The sequence below is a fragment of the Ptychodera flava genome, chromosome 8 (genome assembly GCF_041260155.1).
Source record: "Ptychodera flava strain L36383 chromosome 8, AS_Pfla_20210202, whole genome shotgun sequence".
NCBI classification, from domain to species: Eukaryota; Metazoa; Hemichordata; class Enteropneusta; family Ptychoderidae; genus Ptychodera; species Ptychodera flava.
In genome coordinates, this window is record NC_091935.1 from 42407246 (window position 1) to 42426664 (window position 19419).

Below are 19419 nucleotides of genomic sequence, written 5' to 3' on the forward strand. Positions count from 1 at the left end.
GGGATAACAAGCATATTTTCCCGCCTTGATGTATGCAAATACCCCAAAAGACGTGAATATGTTATGTTATGTTAATGTCAAAACGACATATCTCGGTATACGCGCAGGCGCAAATGGCCATTTAAACGAGATTTCTTGTTATCCGCGCTCTGAGGGTTAAAAGGGTAAACTAAATGGTATTATGTCAGGATTTTATTCGCCAAGTTTGGTCAAAATGACACCATTCAAAGCGACAGGAAGAAAGTTCGAAAATTATGTAGTGATATAATTTCGATTATCGTCATTTTGTAATCGATACTTATGTAAAAATTTCTTTACAAACATCATGAAAACTATACATTCGATAGATATGGATCTTAAGTCTTGGTATTTATTAAAATTAACTCATTTGCTAAGCTTTTTATAATTGCTTTCTTTAGTTTAAGTGAATTATATCATTTTTATTTATTTCTAACGACGCCATTTTAACGTCCGTTTCCATGGAAACGAGCTTGGTGACCCCTATTTTTTTTTTATTTTTGCAATTGCACAACTTCCAAAAATATTTGTGCAAAGTTTCAAGAAAATGACACAACAACTTAATTTTGACGTAATTCGTAGTACTTCACCTTAATAGGCTTAAAATCATTCTTATAGTTGAAGATGTGTATCTCATAGGTTACTCACTGTTAATCACAGCAGTAGGATTGGCAAAAGCATTAAGTGACATCGTACTTGCTAGGATTCTTTTCATGTATTTTTCTTTAGCCCACAAAAGACAAATTAGTGAAAACAGTCATGGAAATTAAGATACAGAGTAGTAGTAACATCACTGATACCCTCACTGCTGTGATATAGACTGGAAGTATAAAACCAAGTCATTTTTAAATCGCAATCTATTTTTGGGAGTCTTCAAGAATGTTCATAAAATCTGAGCAATCTGGTCAGGTTAAGCTTTACCTCGTTTGGTCATTTCTGGCAAAACCTCTTTCATTGCAGAAATCACGATTTCAATCAACAAACTGCACACTAAATATTGAGCCGATAGATGCAACATTTGTTAATATTTTAAATAACGAGAAGGAGAGAGAGACACACACACTCACAAGATCTCAAAATCATGCATATACTTACAGGTTCATTTTGGTCAATTTTTGGTCACATGACTGTTCTGCTGTTCTTTTGTTACCAGACAGATCCCTACCACCACTTCCAGTATATGTAAATCTATCTCCTTCATCCTAGTATGAATAGAGTACATTTATTATCCTTCACTAAAGAAGTGCAAAAATCATCACATTATACAATATTTTGTTCTTGCGAAAGTACAACTCATTAGGTATGAGATTGCGGGACAAAATTTTTGAAAAATTAAGAATTTTTTCCCTTTTCATGCCAGGCTTGGGAAGTATATGTATGTAATATGTTAATTCAGTTAAAAACATGTTCATAGTATCTATGCTTTAAGGGGCCTTCAAATCGGCATTCCAGTTTTTGATGAAATGCAACGTACAGGACATGTCATGTATCACTGTTTTTTTATCAAACTTGCCCTGATTATCTACTTGGCACAATGAGGGTTTAAGTAACTGGTTCAAAAGCTTGCGTAATATGAGAATATACATAAAAACATGTACATGGATTAAAAAACTTCTTATTCTATGTATACACAAAACACGTGGGAGCCAATAAGAATGGCTGAATTGTGGCCACTTTAGAAACACGGATAAAACCAGTTAAAAAAAATACCGTAATGATACGGTGTCGCTCACATTTGATCAGACTTAGTACATACCAGTATGCATACCAAAGATCAACAATAAGTGTTGTTTCTATCTGTTCAGTGCAGGAAAATTCTACGTTGATGTTATGACAATGATTTCTGCACAATACAACCAGAAAAACAACAAGACATATTTAAACCAGAAAAACAAGAATAACAAAAGTAAATAAGGTCTAAAAATTTAGGTACTGGAGGTCAACTTTAGCAACATGCATAGCAGAGGAATGTTTCAACACAGCTTGTCCCTCTTAGTTTGAGCACACAGTGAGGCTACCCACAATTCTCCATGATTCGTACACGCGGAGATCACTCACTGAACTGAAGCAAATTTCTTCTGTACACAGAACAACTTGGTCCATATTTCAAAATTCTGGGACCATAGTTCTGATAATCATAATTTTCTGATTTCTCACTATGAATAATGAGAAGATCAACCCCTTTCCTGCAGAAGAGATAGCAATTTTGTAATTTTGTCGACATAGATTTTTGACAGCCATACACAATATTTTCAAGGAAACTAAGGGAATAAGTAGCATCTTTGTTGGCCAAAGCAAGGGTATTGATTTTTTGAATGTTTGTAACAAAGGAAATTAACATGTCTGACAGGTGGTATGATGAGACCATCTTAGTTGCTGATAACTTTACCTTGAAAGTGTACAATTTTTAGCACCTTTAAACATCGAATTCTTATTCAATTTACTCCTGAATTTTAAACATGATCAATAATTTTGGAACATAGTTTTAACCAATAATCCTTAAATTAAATTCTAAGTTTCAAATTGTTCAGAAACTGATAAAATTGAAGAAGCCTTTGGTAAATAATGTCTGAGCACACAAATCAAGGGGAATTGTGGGTAGTCTCACTTACTGTGGAGCAGGTCTGTTAATATGAAACAGTTCATAAACAATGACAGGAAATGACTCAAGGTCAGTGGAGTAGCCTGTTTCAGTCACTGGCATGCCACCACTCCTGCACATTTGCAGGATTTCCCTTTTTCTTACCTCATTTGCACATTTTTGGCACTGACATGTTCATTTGAACAACGTCACATCTCAATCCCTGTGTCTACCTGTACACCAAATACTGAGATGGTAGCTTTGGTTGTATGGGAGCTTTTGCGTGTGATGGACATACATCCGCACATACATACCCACATACATACATACAGACATACAGAAGCCACCGACTCATCATATAAGCTCTTTTTGGTATTTATATACATACCAAATATGAGCTAAAAATGACAATTACTTATAATGTTTTTGTTATTAAACCAAATCACAGCAACAGCAAATGAACCCATTACTGCTGGATATTAAGCTGCTACAATAGATCTTTACTTTGATGAATTCATGTTGAAGGAAGTATTGACAATTGTAATATCATACAAGAATTGTATAATTGTATTATCATAAAAGAAACTTACGAAATCATCTTCATATCCACCGGATAAAACAATAGAATATGCACCTTCATTTTCACGGCCATGAATGCCTGCAACATGTGGGCGATGTACTCCAGCCTCACTTACCTGTAATAGGGGAATAAATATTTTATGAAATTTTTGAATCACGTACTGTGATTACAATCTCCTTTATCAGTGGCTCTCTTTGACATTATAAACACGTCGGTATTGTTGAAAGTCTGAAAGGGACACACACACAACTTTCTCATAGCTTTGCAACTGTGAAGAGCAGTTGATTTAATCAGTTATGACGCCAAGTTTGGAAAGCACTGCCATCGGCCAAAAATATGTAGGTTTTGAAGCAACGGGATTCCTACATGTTTCTGAATCTTGTGCTGCTCAAATTGGTACTGCACATGTGCAGATCGCAAATTTAAGGGTAACTGCATCGAATGTTGAAAACCAAATGAAAATCAACCTTTGCTTTAAAAGTTAGATTTTTGAGAATTGCTTTAAAAAATTGTCAGATTTTTTTGGAGCATATTTTTCTCTTGCTTTTAGAAGGTTCAGAGTAGATAGCTGTGATTTTTGCTATAAAAACAATTTTTCCAAATGACCTGAATTCATGACCTTTCATTTCTACCCACTGTCTAGTCAATAACATGAATGTATTATGCAAAACAGGTTTTTATGGTGTATTTTCCATGTTTTATAAGTTGGCTTGCATTTTGTATCACAGCGTTTCTATTGTGAGGTGATGAGGCAAATGAACTGTTTCTTTTTTCTTGCTCAGTTTTGTAGATTTTAAGTGTGACCACAACTGCTTCAGGAATTATATATTTTGTTCTATAAAGTCAGACACATTGCCACGTTGCTTGTTTTCTGTGAGCAGTGTAATCTGCAGAAGTTCACAAACAAGTTTGCTTTGCAGTTGTTATCCCAGCTCCAGTGAAATTTGGATTGTTTGGTGTCTAAGACATATCGTTGAGTCATCTGCTGTCTGGACTGTTCTGTTCACAAATATTCAAGTTCTGGTCAAGTGCGTGTTGCAATGGGTTTTGAAACGTCACAGTTGACTGTCCTTCTAGGAAACGCTCAGGTGCTGGTGATTGTGTTAAAGCAACCCTGGGCCTGGAATATCCTGGTCGTAGGAGTTTTGCACTGTTATGTCTATGAATACCTGTATTTAAATTGCTGATACGTCGAAGTTCTTTATGAACTGTCGCACAGAAACTATTTGTGACTGTACCAAGGTTATACAGGTGGTGAGATAAAAAAACTCTGTCATCATCAATGCGGTTCACAACCAAAGAATCTCTGACAGGTCTGTGCAGTACCATTTTTATTGCACCAATAATAATCTGTTTTTTGCACCTTTAGTTAGGGAGCTTGTCAAAATCAAAAGGCCGGTAATCCTGCGTAGTCCTGCAAGACACCGTTTGCGGACGCCTGACACTGTGTAGCAACCCAAATCAAGTGTTAATTAGCTAATTACGCTCATGAATATCGCCAGTAGATAATGACCACGCCTGCACAGCAGCTGTCAGAGGCTTGTCATGTGGCTCAGTCTAGGATGTCCACGCCGCGTTGTTACGCGTTATGCAGATACTTTGTGTCACCCCATCCATTGTTAATTTTTATCAAAATCATGTATGCTCTATGCGATCTTGAATTTGTTATATAAATAAATAATAACAGCAGTATTTGACAGCATCAACTTGCAATACTTTTCTGTATCATGTGTTGATGTGACTGTGGTGTTTTCGTTACATTTGCTGTGCTACGGGGAGTCGGGCGGTAACACATGCATGTCTAGGTATCGTGACTTGTTATACTGCAAAGTCTTCAGGATTGACATGATTTTCGAGTTGATTATCGGAAAATAATTCATTCTTCTACATGTAATGTTATTCATCTACACTAGGTGGCTTTCTCCCATTCTATACATAAAATCTCAGAGTTACATCATAGTCGCGTTTTCCGAGAATTCCACGGGTTTACAAAAATGTCGAGTACAATTCTCTTTATAGTTCATTTCCAAAGTTTTGGTATGCCCTCTTTCCTCATTATAACCGAATTCCGTGCAGACTAACAAACCGTCACATAACTAGTATATTCTTACGACGCCGCAGTTCAGAATGTTTGGATAAATGGGTAACAACACTCACGGGATATCCGCATGTCTGTTCGTATTACTACTGAATGTGTAACTGCAAATTGTGAGGTCGTCGATCCCATGTTATTGGCTGTAGAATATTTTGGGACTATTTGTGACCTTCTTTATTATTCGAATGTGTTTTGGGTGATTCCAATGTTCCGTAAATTGTAAGTCAGCATTTTGTTCAACCAAACAGTTATTGATTTCAAACGTTTTGCGCATATGCATATAATGACAACATACCCTGCTCTTCGTGTCTGTCCCAAAATGTACGCACGTTACAACCACATAGTCGTCTTAAATAAAGTGCCGTTCACTTTCAAGCAGGTCGGTGTTACATCCAATCTAATTAAAATCAGATGTAGAGTACGGCAACATCCATACTTATGCGGTATTCTCTTGCTGTCGCCTCTCACATAGCGATAGCAAGAGAATACGGCTTAAGTATAGATGTCGCCGTACTCTACAGATTGTGCTACGTCCAAAAGACCTATAATTTGTTTTAAGGGATTTGTGGTTGTTTTATTCTCAAGACCTTTACAAGTGCGCAGACACATGGAAAGACTGATCGTCGGCATACAAAAACAATTAAATCACTCAAACAAATTGATACAGAAATTTTTGGTACTTATTTCGGATCCACAATATATATTTTACTCATTTGTAACATGTTATTTTTTGTTTTTATACATTTTTTCAAAATTTTTTTTGGTTGTTATTTCATATGTGATTTTTTTTGTTAAATCCTACAGCTTCGAAACGGCGTTGTATAAGCTCAGAATCGGACTTGGATTCAGAAGCTGAAGACTCGGTCTCTCTTGAAATGTTGATCACTGCACAATCAAAAGCCATTACTCTCCGTGAAGAGCAGTCTGCCACACGGCCAGAGGAATTGACCATTGCAGAGGCTGACAGCCCTGTCAGGAAGCCACCGCCGTTCAGCCGATAGCGCAACCTCCCCATTGCCCGTAAAAGCTGCAGAAACCGACAACTCTACTATCAGTACTCCCCCCGTGAGCGAGGAACCCACCGCCGTTCAGCCAATAGCGCAACCTCCCCCATCGCCCGTAACAGCTGCAGAAACTGACGACTCTTCTATCAGTACTCACCCCGTGATCGAGGAACCCACCGCCATTCAGCTGATTGCGCAACCTCCCCCATCGCCTGTAACAGCTGCAATTGTCTTGACTGCCGACATGCCCCTGCCAATGAACACTGCAATAGATGATAGCCCCCTTCCCAGCCTACCTCCGTCACCTCAGCCATTGCCAGACATCCCAGCGGATCTTTCCTCTTTTCTGTCGTTCACCCCAAGTCCTAACAGTAAGAAGTTGGACAGACTGATACACATCACAATGAAGATGTATGAAGAGTTGCAGGAGGTAAAAGGCATGATGGCATTTAGGAAAGAAGAGTATGACAGGGTTCAGCAACAGAAAGTCACTCCTCAGCCTAACAACGTAATTGCAAACCCTGCAGCAGTACCGGTACCTGTGAATCAACAGCCAGCAGCTCGAGAACTTTTCAGAAAGAGACGAGTCCCTGTTTATGCCACCGTCATTGGTGACAAGGTCATCATTGGAAAGCATGACAGCGAGGTGTCGATTACAAAAGAAGAGTATGATGACTGTCTATCCCGATCAACTGATGCCCAGAAATTAATATTAAAGTTGATGGACATTGTATTTACCAGAGAAGAGATGGCACAGTCAAATATATCTGGTCTAGGGAGTAGTGACAACGGGAAGCTGGACCAGAGGATAATGGACGCACTGTTTGACCAGGCAGCTCTGCAGTTCCCTGGGTGCCTCAACGAATACCACCAACAGAAAGCTATGAAAGATTCGGTCAACGGGAAATGCGGACATGCACGGGCACTTCTAAAGAAGAATAATTTGTTGTAGAAATGGACTTTGCTCAAAACATAAATTTCTGGAGAATTTTTTTTGTCAGTAATTTTTTGACTCTTCAAACCACTCTTGATTATTTAATGTATTTTTCAAGATTCTGGTATTTAGTATACTTAATTTGAGTATCAAATAAATACATCAAATTTAATTCATTGCCTTTTCATTCAGTGAAAATATGATGTGTGTGTTTGGTGAATGTAAGAGATGTGACTATCCACAATTCCACAAAACTTTAGAACATTTACTGAACTTTTGCCCCCTTTCCCTATACAACTCAGAATGAATAACAAATCAACAGCTGAACTTACCAGTGACTGTGATATTTATATAAATGGTACACAATACAAACAATTTCAACTTTTGTTATTTTACATACAGTGGTGGGCAAGGGTCACTCTGTCTTCCAAGTTTATCACAGTTTTTCAAAAATTATCCCCCAACATGTATATAAGACCAGGAAGAAAGTAAAGACAAAACAGGTGCAAAATAGTGTTCAATTGTTTATTTACAAATCTGTCGTAGATTAAATTTTATGATACAATGAAAGAATAATACTTAAACATGTCCATGTAACGTTTGCTATTTGGCACACTCAATAATTACATCTAAATAATTATGTATACATGTCTATGACATCAATGGAATGCAGTTAAGGGCTGAATTATCCTGTGATACATGCTGACAATGACATCCCTAGTATCGTGAGGAGTGGAAAAGTCTATAGTGTCTGGTCTTCTCAGCGGCAGATGAAAATGTGTACAGACAGCAATGTTTGCACACTCCAAGCTGTAACTTCCTATACTTTGGCATGTACTGGGTTGGTGGCACAGGTCTTAGGCGAATGCTGGCTTCAATAAAAGTTGCGAAGTGGTCAGTGTGGTCTGTACTTGGCACAGGTGCTGGGAGTCCACTATGGATGAAATTAACTGCTTCCGTTGCCTGCACAGCTTTGCTCTGACAATGGTTGCATGCTTCATCTCTACACTTGCTGAACACCAAAGTTCAGATCCTTTTTTCCACGTGTTTGAGGAGCATCTTCATTTCTGTTCTGATGTAATCATTTTCTTGGTGATGAAACTCCTTTGCACTGGACACTTGTAGTAAATGATGAACTCTCTGGTAATCGGCATATATCCAGCACACTTCTTATACGATGACTGAACTGGATAACCATGATGCTGGACGTTGGTCCAATGTTTGCACAGGATCTTTATTGCTTGGTCGAATACCTGTTTAGAAGAAAAAAATACATCAAAAAAATTAATTATACTGTAAATGTAAATTGCCCCTTAAAAACTACAAAAAATTTGCATTTGATAAATACATGATATATTTCTTTGTATATTATTTTCTGCAATTGATGCAAAAATGATTTGACATGCTAAATGAAAGGAACACAACATCAAGTCAGACAGATAATTCACTCAATCACTGAAATGCCAATATATGAAAGCCATTGAAAACTGAATACAAGGCAGCCTATCTTTACAGTTAGGTGGTCAGTAAATCATGTTCAGGTACACATGTATTTGTTTAATATTCTTTACAAGGAACAATATTGAAATCAAGCACACCTTTGATTTTTTGTCTTGTCTTTCTTCTGGGGTCAGCATTCGTTGGGCACATGGAGGAGCGTTCTCGCCATCAATTTTGTCTGGGAGTATAACACCCGCCAACTTCTTTGAGAGAGTGGCCCAGCCGCGCTCAATCATATTAGACGCACTGAAACCTGGGCAGAAGGACGTCAGCACAAAGGCATCCAGGTTCAGGTCTCACCATAGATGCATGTTATAAAACATATTGGTGACAAATTCACATTGAAATTAGAACCCCCGTCAAGAATAGCACAAACAACTGGCATCAAGCGCTGTCGTATGATGGAGGCGATGTCGGTGACGTGAGCTATGATAGAGCATGGCCGGTAAGACTCAACCCGGTTGACGACCATCAATGGTCCGCTACGTCCATACTTGAAGTGCTGTCTCCCTAAGTCGAAAACACACATCTCTTGGTCGGGTGAATCGTTGGCTAGAATCATGTATCCCGCAGGTGTGATTGAGTAACCTGGAATGGGAAAATCATGATCTGGCAAATCCAGAGTGTTCGTGGTCGGAAAAAAGCGAGTATTCTGGAAATGGCAAGAGACTGCTGGTACACCAATTTTGACATTGTTCATGTTGTCATAAGACATCGATAACGTTGAGCTTGAATACTTGGCTGCAAATTCCATCACGTACTTCATCTAAGAGAAGTAAAAGTGAGAATTTCCATCGTCTTTTCTCACATTGTTCGACGTTTTAGCAACCTTTGCGTCAATTTCTCCTCTATACAGAGATGCCGCCCTGAATTTCTTGTTTGGTATCACCATCCAACACGAAATTGTGTTCAGACTGACGCCGTGCTCGGGAAGCTTTGGGTCACTGGTGATCAGCTGTTGCTGGATTTGCTTCAGTGTCATGCCACAGTTTCCGGTCGTTTCTCTTCGACGCTGATGGGCCTGGAAACCATTGGTTTCAATAAAGTCATTTGCAGTCTGAATTGCATCAGGAAACAGCGCCGAAATCTTTGCCCGGCCCAAACCATCATGCTTACCTCCTCGTTTACTTGTACATCCACCTTGTTGTTCTGCAACAACACCATCTTCCCATGAGCAAGCAAGCTCATTGCTCTCTGTATTGGTTGGGGTAAATAGCCAGTCGTGTGATGGATATGCACTCGCAACCCCAGAACGAAATTTAGGGCCCTGAAAAGGGCCGACGGAAGATACATTTTCCGTGCTTTCTGAATTGCCTGGGGTGAATAACAAGCTGTAGGACGCCATTTTACAAGCTCAGTAACTCATCAACATTGAATGAAAGTACAAAGGTGTAACAAGTTAACGCGTCCGATATTTGCATATGAACTGGAAAATTTTGCGAAGGGTCTGACCAATGGATGTCCCATTTTATCTTACCGACGTGTAAATCGATCAGAACACATCAAATTTCATTTGGCTTTGAAATAAACGTACAAGTACATCAAAAAGCAGTCCTCGCTTTTTTTGTTTTCGGCCGTGCTAATTTTGAAATAGAAACTGTTTCGATCGTCGGATTCATTTTGCTTTGAATTTAACGTAAAAGTACAAAAAAAATCGGTCCTTATTTTTTTGTTTTTGGCCGTACTAATTTCGCAAGAGCAACTATTTCTATCGTCAGATTCATTTGGCCTCATTTTTTGTTTTCAGCCGTGCTAATTTCAAAAAAGAAACTGTTTTGATTGTTAGATTCATTTGGCTTTGAAATAAACGTAAAAGTACATAAAAAATCGGTCCTCATTTTTTCCTTTTTGGCCATACAAATTTCGCAAGAAAAACTGTTTTGATCTCCGATTCACTTGCCTTTGAATTTAACATAAAAGTATATCACAAATAGGCCCTCATTTTTTGTGTTCGGCCGTACTTATTTCAAAAAAGAAACTGTTTTGATTGTCGGATTCATTTGACTTAGAATTTAACGTAAAAGTACATCAAAAATTGGCCGTCATTCTTTTGTTTCCGGTCGTACTAATGTTGCAAGAGAAACTGTATCGATCGTTGGATTCATTTGGCTTTGAAATAAACGTGAAAGTACATCAAAAATCAGCGCTCATTCTTTTGCTTTCGGCCGTACTAATTTCGAAAAAGAAATTGTTGCGATCATCGGATTCATTTCTCTTTGAAATAAACGTAAAGTACATCAAAAATCGGGCCTCATTTAGGAACCTTCACGTGATTGTACTGCCCACAGTGGGGCGGATATTAGTGGTCTCCAATTCAAATTAGCACAGTCGAGTGGCATCAACTCATGAATATTCGTGCATATCATGAATATTCTACGTCCGGTATCGTCACCTTGCAATACCTTGCATTGTCACGCAGGATGACGCAGGATGACGGGCTTTTTGATTTCGACAAGCTCCCTTACCTGGTCACACTAAGTTTGAAGTAATTGTGATATCTTGTATATTTTGTTTAATTTGTTATTTAATTTTTCATTAAAATACAAATTTTATGTGATACTTCGTGTATGGAGTGATCTTTGTTTGACAGTCATCCGGTCCAAAAGTTTGATTTGCTTGTATTAGGGAGTTCAGTGAAAATTTTAACTCCAAGATGGCTGTTTCTTTTATAGATAGAAATATTTATGTATCAGAGCAAGTTGTAATAAAAAAAAAATTATCGAAATCGGTTCACCGGTTTTCAAGATATGTGCATTTTAATGGGTCAAAATTTGCTAATTTTTGGTCAAAATGTCGTTAAAAATGTCGTAAAAAGCAAATTTCTGAAGTTTGCAGGACCAGAAACATCAAATTATACTGATATTTACAAGTACTTTCTTCATTTTTTCAGAGAATTATACCTACTCTTATAAAAATTGCAAGATTCATGAAAGATTAATTCTATGAATTCAACACAAGCTCGACTAAACTTGTATAAAATTTTATCTGACTTAGTTTTTTTTGCACGGCACCATGGGAAAATTTGGATTTTTGCAATATTTGATGATCTGTATCTTAATTAGGATTCATCTTATTGTAATGGAATTTCTAGAAATTATTGAAAAATATATGCAGATATAGATAATGCCCTTAGTTTTTGAAATCTAGATTACAGTTTAATTACCCAGGAGGTCAAACATGGCAAAAACTAGCATTTTATTAGGTATTCCAAGTGAAAATTTTAAACTCACAAAATTGCTTTTTTAATGCAATTTTCAAAGAGTCCTTGGAAAATGATGGAAAATGCTTTTTATTTGGTTAAAATTGGTTGAGTCATTCAAAAGTTATAAAGATTTTTGTGTATGCAAAACCTCGCGGCTAAGGTTGACAGTACAGGGAAAAAGTTAAAATTGATGCAATTACATTTTTTTATCATGCATCTTTTCGCCAAAATACATGACCTTGTAAAGAATATGATGCTAAAAGTGTTTAAAATTTACTTCTTTTCACAAAATAATTTAATATGTGACCTAAGGAAATGTACTCGTTGAGTTCAACATTCTCAAATATTGCAATTTTTGCAATTTGTGAAATGGAAAATTGATAAAATGGCTGAAAAATACAAATTTTAGCAGATTTATGGTCATTCTGATGCAAAATTATGCGTTGATATACAAATCATTGTTAATCGCTTTGCAGTATTATTGTATTTGTATTTAAAAAAGTAAATTTCATGTGGAAAGAGTAATATATATTGTCAGCTGTGTTGTGTAAAGTTTGACTTTACTGCAAAATGAACCTTTGTTGCACACCAAGAATAGGGTGAAATATGAAAAGTACCTATGTTCAGCAAATTTCACTACAGAAACTTGACACTTAAAAAGTGCAACCAAAGTGTGTCAGTAAAGAAAAACAACTTTTCTACCAGTTTCAAATATAAACATGGTAAAGTTACTTCCAGGATCACCATAATTTTGACCTAAAATGTCACTTTTGTACTAAAAATGATGTTCCCTTTTCATGATAAAAATGAAAAGTTTCAATGTATACACAAAGCCTGAGCAAGTATTTAATAGTGTCAAACCATCTTTTCTGAGTCATTTGTATAGAAAAAGTCCCTGTTACAAGTACCCATGGAAATTATGTCACAAACTTCTCTAAATGACCTCAAAATATGACAGAAAATCCCATTTTATGCAAATTTGTGGTTTTCGATAAAGCCGCACATATGCAGTACACTGTATGTACTGTACATGTGGCAGGTACAGGTGCATACATTTTTAGTTTACCACAGGCTATGAAAATTTAACAACACATTTTGAAGTTTATGAAGTTCACATCTACTATAGTTTAAATATAGCAAAAACTGACTACAGCAAGTGTTTCCATGGAAACAATTTGTTTGTTACTTATTACCTCCAATAAGATAATGATGTACATCTAGAAAATGCGTTATTTAAATCTTATTATAATGATAGTTGTTGTTCAGTTCATTTTTTTAGTTTTCGGAAACATTCAAAGTTGGAATTTTAAACTGTTGATGAAATGGTTTTAGTTAATGGACCAAAGAAACTTGCAAAGCGGTTGGTTGATCAAAGTCAAACTGATCACAATCTGATTAAAATCAAATGCAGTGATGGGTCGGTCTTTTATGCTGTTGTATTACTGTCTTTTTTTTCTGCTGTCCTCTCCTCAGGACTGCAGAAAAAAAAGACCGTAATACAATAGCGTAAAAGACCGACCCATCACTACATTGGATTTTAATCAGACTGACTTGATCAGAGTAATTCTGAAACTTGAAGACTGGAACAAAGACAGGATGAACTCACATTTTTGTCATCGCAGCATTTTCAGGTAAGTACACGTTGAGTATAATCACTGTTCAATACATTTAACTTTGTTGTGGTTGTAGATGAACCCTCAGGTTATATACTGGAGGCAGAATGGCTAACACTTCATGTAGTTATTATCCGTGTGATGTGTTCATTTAAATACATATTGCAATGTACTTGAGTTCTTTCAGTCAAGCATAGTATACTTGAGACACATTTTCATCAAATTTCAGAACAGAAGACAGGAACAGTTTACAGTTCGGCATGTCCAGCTCTTCAGGTAAGTATCAATAATACTATACATTGAAGTTTTTTGTAATTCTATCCTTGTAAATCAGGAATAAATGGAGCTGTATTAGATTTCTAATGTTTGAAGTATTTCCTAGCATATTCTTTATATTTATGCTGTATTTTATCCCTTTGTGGAATGTGCCATGCTCGCCCACCACCAGTGGGTTCGAGGAGAAAGTTTGAAAAAAAATAAAGCAGGTATTCACAGGAGCAGTGTCTGCGGTGCTTGGCCAGGCAAAATTTTTGCCACTATGCCTCAGGAACTTAACAATCACAAGATTGTCCTTAGCACTCGACTCCACCACCTCTCCGGGGTACCATCCATCTTCATATGCGACAGCAACCCAGTCACCCTTTCTGTAATGTAAATTAAATGTTGTATCTTCTGCTGGTATGTTCTCATCTCCAGTACTTGTTGAAATGTCTGTTGTTGATACTGGTGTGGATGTTGAAATCGTTGTTGTTGTTGTTGTTGTTGTTGTTAACGTTGTTTTTGCTGCAGATGTTGTTGTTGATGATGATGTAATTGTTACTGTTGATGTTGTTTTGTTTGTTGTTACCACTGGTAATGTCATTCTTGGTGGTGGTGATGCTGTTGTTAATGTATCAGTATTGTCTGCATTAGTGGCTGTGGCATTGGTGACAGTAATTTTGGTAAGTTCCATGTGAAGGGAGTCCTTGATGTGTTGAACTTGTTGTTTCTTATTGGGTCATGCATTCCAATTCTTGGTATTGCTTGCTGTATTTCTATGGTGGGCTGGGACTTTATCTTCAATATCTCAAGAAGGCCACTCTTCAGCTCATCGTTTGTTCTCTTTCTCTTGTTGTGGGTTGCTTGGAACAAGATTTTTGGTGCTTTCACTCCTAATACTTTCTGGTTGAACTTTATTTCATCAAGCAAGATGGCCTGTTGTTGAGAACTTGATTTCATCTCCAGTATTGTATTAATTCTTCCATATTTTGAACAGGTCCACCATGGCTGTGAACTTTGTTGATTAACTTCTGTTTCTCCTGTATCTGTTTTGCTTCTGTTTCCTTCCTCCTTTGTACACTTCTCATAAGTATCTCCTTCTGTTTTTCCATAACTGCCTTAGAATGCTTGTGGAAATTGTCCCTCATATGTGGCCCATTTGAGCGTGCCTCAGCCATTATTTTTTGTTTTTCGTCTGGCTGCTTTCCATCTATCCATTCAAATGTCTTGTTTTTCTTCATCATGACTGTACTGCTATGATGGAATGTTGTCGCATTCGGTTTCTGGTGTTTACTGTAATCCCAGTCACCAAAGTCATGCTCTCCAAGTAAGTTTGTCTTTTCTGTGTGTTTTGTCAGTGATTTCATATCATCAGAGGTTTGCTTCCATACTGGCCGTCCTCCATGTATTCCTTCAATTGACGTCGTGTTACGATGCTCGAGCCCAAACAGACCATTTCCAGAACTTCTTTCGTAATGGTCTCCATACTGGTGTTTGACTCAGGCTTGTATAGCTGCTCATACAATGCTGGTATGTTTGGCTGATAAGTTTTCCCAAACAATGGCTCCACATCATGATGCAATAATGGTGTTGCATCAGAAGACCATGATGATAACTTGTGTGCCATTGGTTGGAAAAACTTGTATAGGTCAAGTATATGGCAGCTGCTGTTGATCAGATGCCAGTATGGTGTCGTGACTCTATGACCAAATATGGCTAGCGCTCGAACAGCTGCAATAAGTGGTTGACTTTGGCAATCTGCGAGAATGGATTCATGTAATTTATTTGATGGTTTCTTGTAACAGGTGAAGAATTCCACAATATCTTGACAATGGAAGAGAGCAGCTGCTGCACCTATGAAGATGTTGTTGAAACGATTCCCTCGAAAGCTTATAATGTGTGATTTGGAACCTTTCATATCAAGGTAAGCCAGCCAGTCTTGTCGACATCCAGATTTCTGGTCTCCACGAGGGCCAAGACATTCACTGACGGTTCTTATGAGTCGAATAACAGGAGACTCGGTGCAGCGCCAAAGTTGAAATTGGGGTAATGCGTCTCGACCCAATTTGCCATACACATCCTCTAGAGTAGTCTGGTAAGTCTTCAGAACAGATTCAACCTTGTGGCTGATTCCAAGAAGGAAGTGAGCGTTACAGTAGAAGTAATTTAGCCGGGATGATACATTACTTTCCTCTACTTCCTTTAATACATCCATTCTCCAGGTGTTTAGCTTTTCATTGTAGGCCTTCATAACGCTACATCTATCAGACATTGTATTTGTTAACTTCATTAACATCTTTTCCATCATTTCTTTTTCATCAACATTACCACTTTGGCATGATATTTGGGCAATTTCTCGAAACATCTGCTGTGTACTTTGTAGAACTGAATCTGATGTTTCTTCAGCAATGTCAATATACCCAAGTGTCATTATTTTTCCTGAGTCTAGCTTTATTTCATAATCTAGAATTTTCTTTTGGTCTCTGCTTGTACCATCTGTGTGAATGTCAAATGCTCTACAGTGAGATATTTCTTCTCCAATGTGTCTTTTGCCCAAGTAATATGCCTCACTCGCCATGTTTGCGATAGCTGATTTTTTAGGAAGATCGTCTAATGTCAAATTACCACCATGAATATTCCTTGAAACAATTTCAATGCATTTACTGATTTTGTTGCTTCCTATTTGCTGACCCTGTAATTCCATAACACACTGTCTTACATCATCAGTAAATGGTGCATTTACACCTCCACACTTTCTTGTATTTATGTCTGCTGTCGTTACATCATCATGTTTTTGTGTCAGAAGTTCAACTTGACTGTACAAATCCTGATTGGCATGTTTTAATTGATCACATTTTTCTCTCTGTCTCTTATTTTCCCTTTTTGCATCTGACAATGCTGTTTGTAGGAGTTTCTTTTCATGTTTCATTTTTTTTATGGTTTCCTCTTGTGTACTTGTCTTTTGTGACTGGATATTCAGTTGAATCTGTACATTCATCTTCTCTTTCCTAATTTCCTCTGACTGATCTCTTATTTTTTCATGCTTCTTTTTGCACAGTTTTTCTTTTCTATCTAAACTTTCTTCTTTTCGCTTTAGCCTTTTGTAGTAATTGCTCTGCTTCATGGCTTTAACCCTTTTCCTGCTGACCTCGAGATCTGATTGGATATCTTGGCACTTTCGTTTCAGGTGTTTATTTTCATTACAAACTTCTTGTTTCATTCTAATGTCTCTCTGTAAGTCATGAATTACTTCTGAGTGCTGTTGCATGTTCTTTACCATGTCTTTGACCTTCTCCTTTTCCTGGCTATACTTAATACTCATATAGTTAACTTTCTTTACCAACACCTTTGTCTGCTGAGTATCTCTATCTCTCCTTTGTACATGAAAAGGACTTTTCAAAAATTCTCCTGACCTTTGTTGATCGGTTTTGTTGATGCTGATGTATTCTTGAAGAACTTTTGAGTGAGCATAACGAATACCATCTGCTGTTATTGTTGCTGTGTCAGCATCATCTGACGTCAACCTTATCCAATTAACTAGATCATTCCATGTCTTGCCTTCCTTATCTTTAAACCTCTTTAACTCTAGAATTACACCATTTGTAAGTGTCAGTGGTGAAAAATCGCTATTAGTATTAAGACCAGCAAGTACTTCTATTGTTATTCCTACTCTATCACACTCCTCTCCAAGGGAATGCATACCATCTCCTATGCTCTGACCTATTTCTGTGACTGGCTGTGCTAGAAAACCTTTGAAATCTTCCTCCTTTAGCTTTGTGTATCTATTTATGATTTTTCTCTTTATATTTCCTACTTTAGATTTGAAGATGAATCCATGAGATGTGAAGTAGTCTTCAATAGCCGATACAGAGACAGAAGAGTTCAGCATTGCCAAGACATGCGTATAGCACACTGGATTTGGAACTACAGAGTTATAAAAAAATGATTGAACTGTATCACAATAAAGTTTGGTTTTTATATCATATCAATCCATTGTATTTCATTTTTTCTAAGATTGTAAAGGCTAAGGATTAAGAGTTTTATACATATGATTAGTAATTTTTAAACTAACAAAAAAAAATACCAACAATAGAAAGATTCGAAAAAAAATCAAGTTATTTATTTCTTTATGATTGTTTACAAAAAGGTAAAGTAATACTATCATCATTTAAGTTATTACCGGTACTAGGATTTTATTACTGGTCAATGATTGATGATGAATAAGAAACTAGTAACCTAAAAGACAAAAAAATCAACTAAAACCACTGTTAAGAAAAGCTACAAATTATCTGCAAACGCACTGTTATCAAGCAATACAGTCAACGGTTGTTGAGAATGTTCATTAATAAATTAACTCAAACTTTGAAAACCATAATATTATGCTAGCCGTAAACTGTTACCGGCAGCTACTCACTATTGTCTTCTAGCTCTAACTAAAGAGGAGTAAATATCGGAACTAAAACAAAAAACAACAACACCTAACTAAAACACCGTTAAAAACTACACATAAACCACAAAAACAGAACCTATCCAGCATTGTATTACATGATTATTGAGAATGTTCATTCACAAAGTTCGATCAAAGTTGAAACACAAAATCGTTTTGCCAGCCGTAACTGAACCTGAACTATGTATGGGCCGTTTTAGAGTGCTGAATATCGCCCCGTTTTGCAGTTCAACATTGATTGAATCAAACAAATATGCCGTAAAACGATCAAAAGTAACTGATGAATGAGTATTTGTGCTCAATAGTACCTGAAAACACCTCGTCTGAAAAAAAAAATCGTTCCGTTTCACAAAATCGAGCAGCGTCTTCCAGCGCCATAGCGACGAACGACAGGTTTGGGGAATCCCCGCGAAATTGCATGCTCTGTCCAAAATATCCATTCGTCGCTTTTGAGCTGCACCATTCAGCTATACTAAAATATTTTCATTTTGTAATTAATTAATCAAATTTCTTATTTTTTCATTTTGTTTGTGAATTAAAAGTCATTTTAATGTTTTTAGACGCTTTAAAAAGCTTAAAAACCCGCTAAAACGGCAACGATTTGGCCAAAATTCAAACGAAATACACCAAAATGAAGGTCGAATCATGGGCTATCAATATATAAATACCTTAAGCTTCTCACTGCTCATGCTCAAATGCGATGGACCGCCTTGTCCACACGAGCACTGCAAGCTAAAAATAGCGAGTTGCAAACATGGCCGCCGCCCACACCGAAGTCCGATTTTTACAGCTCAAAATTTCACTCACTTTCGTTAGAATGGCTCTGAAACTCAAGGAATCGATTGGGAAGAAAGGATAGCCTTGGTATATCGAGGTATTTGTCAATATTTTGCCGAATTAAACGAGAAAACGTGTTACGAAAATGCCAACAGGTTTGCACACACAGCGTTTTCAGAGTGTATAGCGTGATCGTGTGGAATACCTAATTTTATATAGCAAGTATGGCGGCCATATTGGATTTCAAAGGCGGCCATATTGGATTGACATTTCATTGGTGGCAATATTTGTTTTAGTGCCGGCAAGTCACTGAAAATCAGTTTAGTCAGTCTGTACTGAGTGAAAATAGGACTCTGTAGTGCCTGTGTATTTTTTAACAATTAAAAAGCTAATATTACTACTATTAAAAA

At 37.1% G+C, this 19419-nt stretch overlaps 1 protein-coding gene across 1 annotated transcript in view; it reads right to left on the reverse strand.

The window, feature by feature from the left end:
- LOC139139381 (E3 ubiquitin-protein ligase UHRF1-like) overlaps window positions 1-19419 on the reverse strand; it is a 187516-nt gene that overhangs the window by 44826 nt on the left and 123271 nt on the right. Inside the window, exons 9-10 of the mRNA XM_070708281.1 lie at window positions 3190-3294; window positions 1114-1220 (exon numbers count right to left, since the gene is read on the reverse strand). Of these exons, the coding sequence (XP_070564382.1) occupies window positions 1114-1220; window positions 3190-3294 (212 nt within the window). The remainder of the gene's footprint in view (window positions 1-1113; window positions 1221-3189; window positions 3295-19419) is intronic.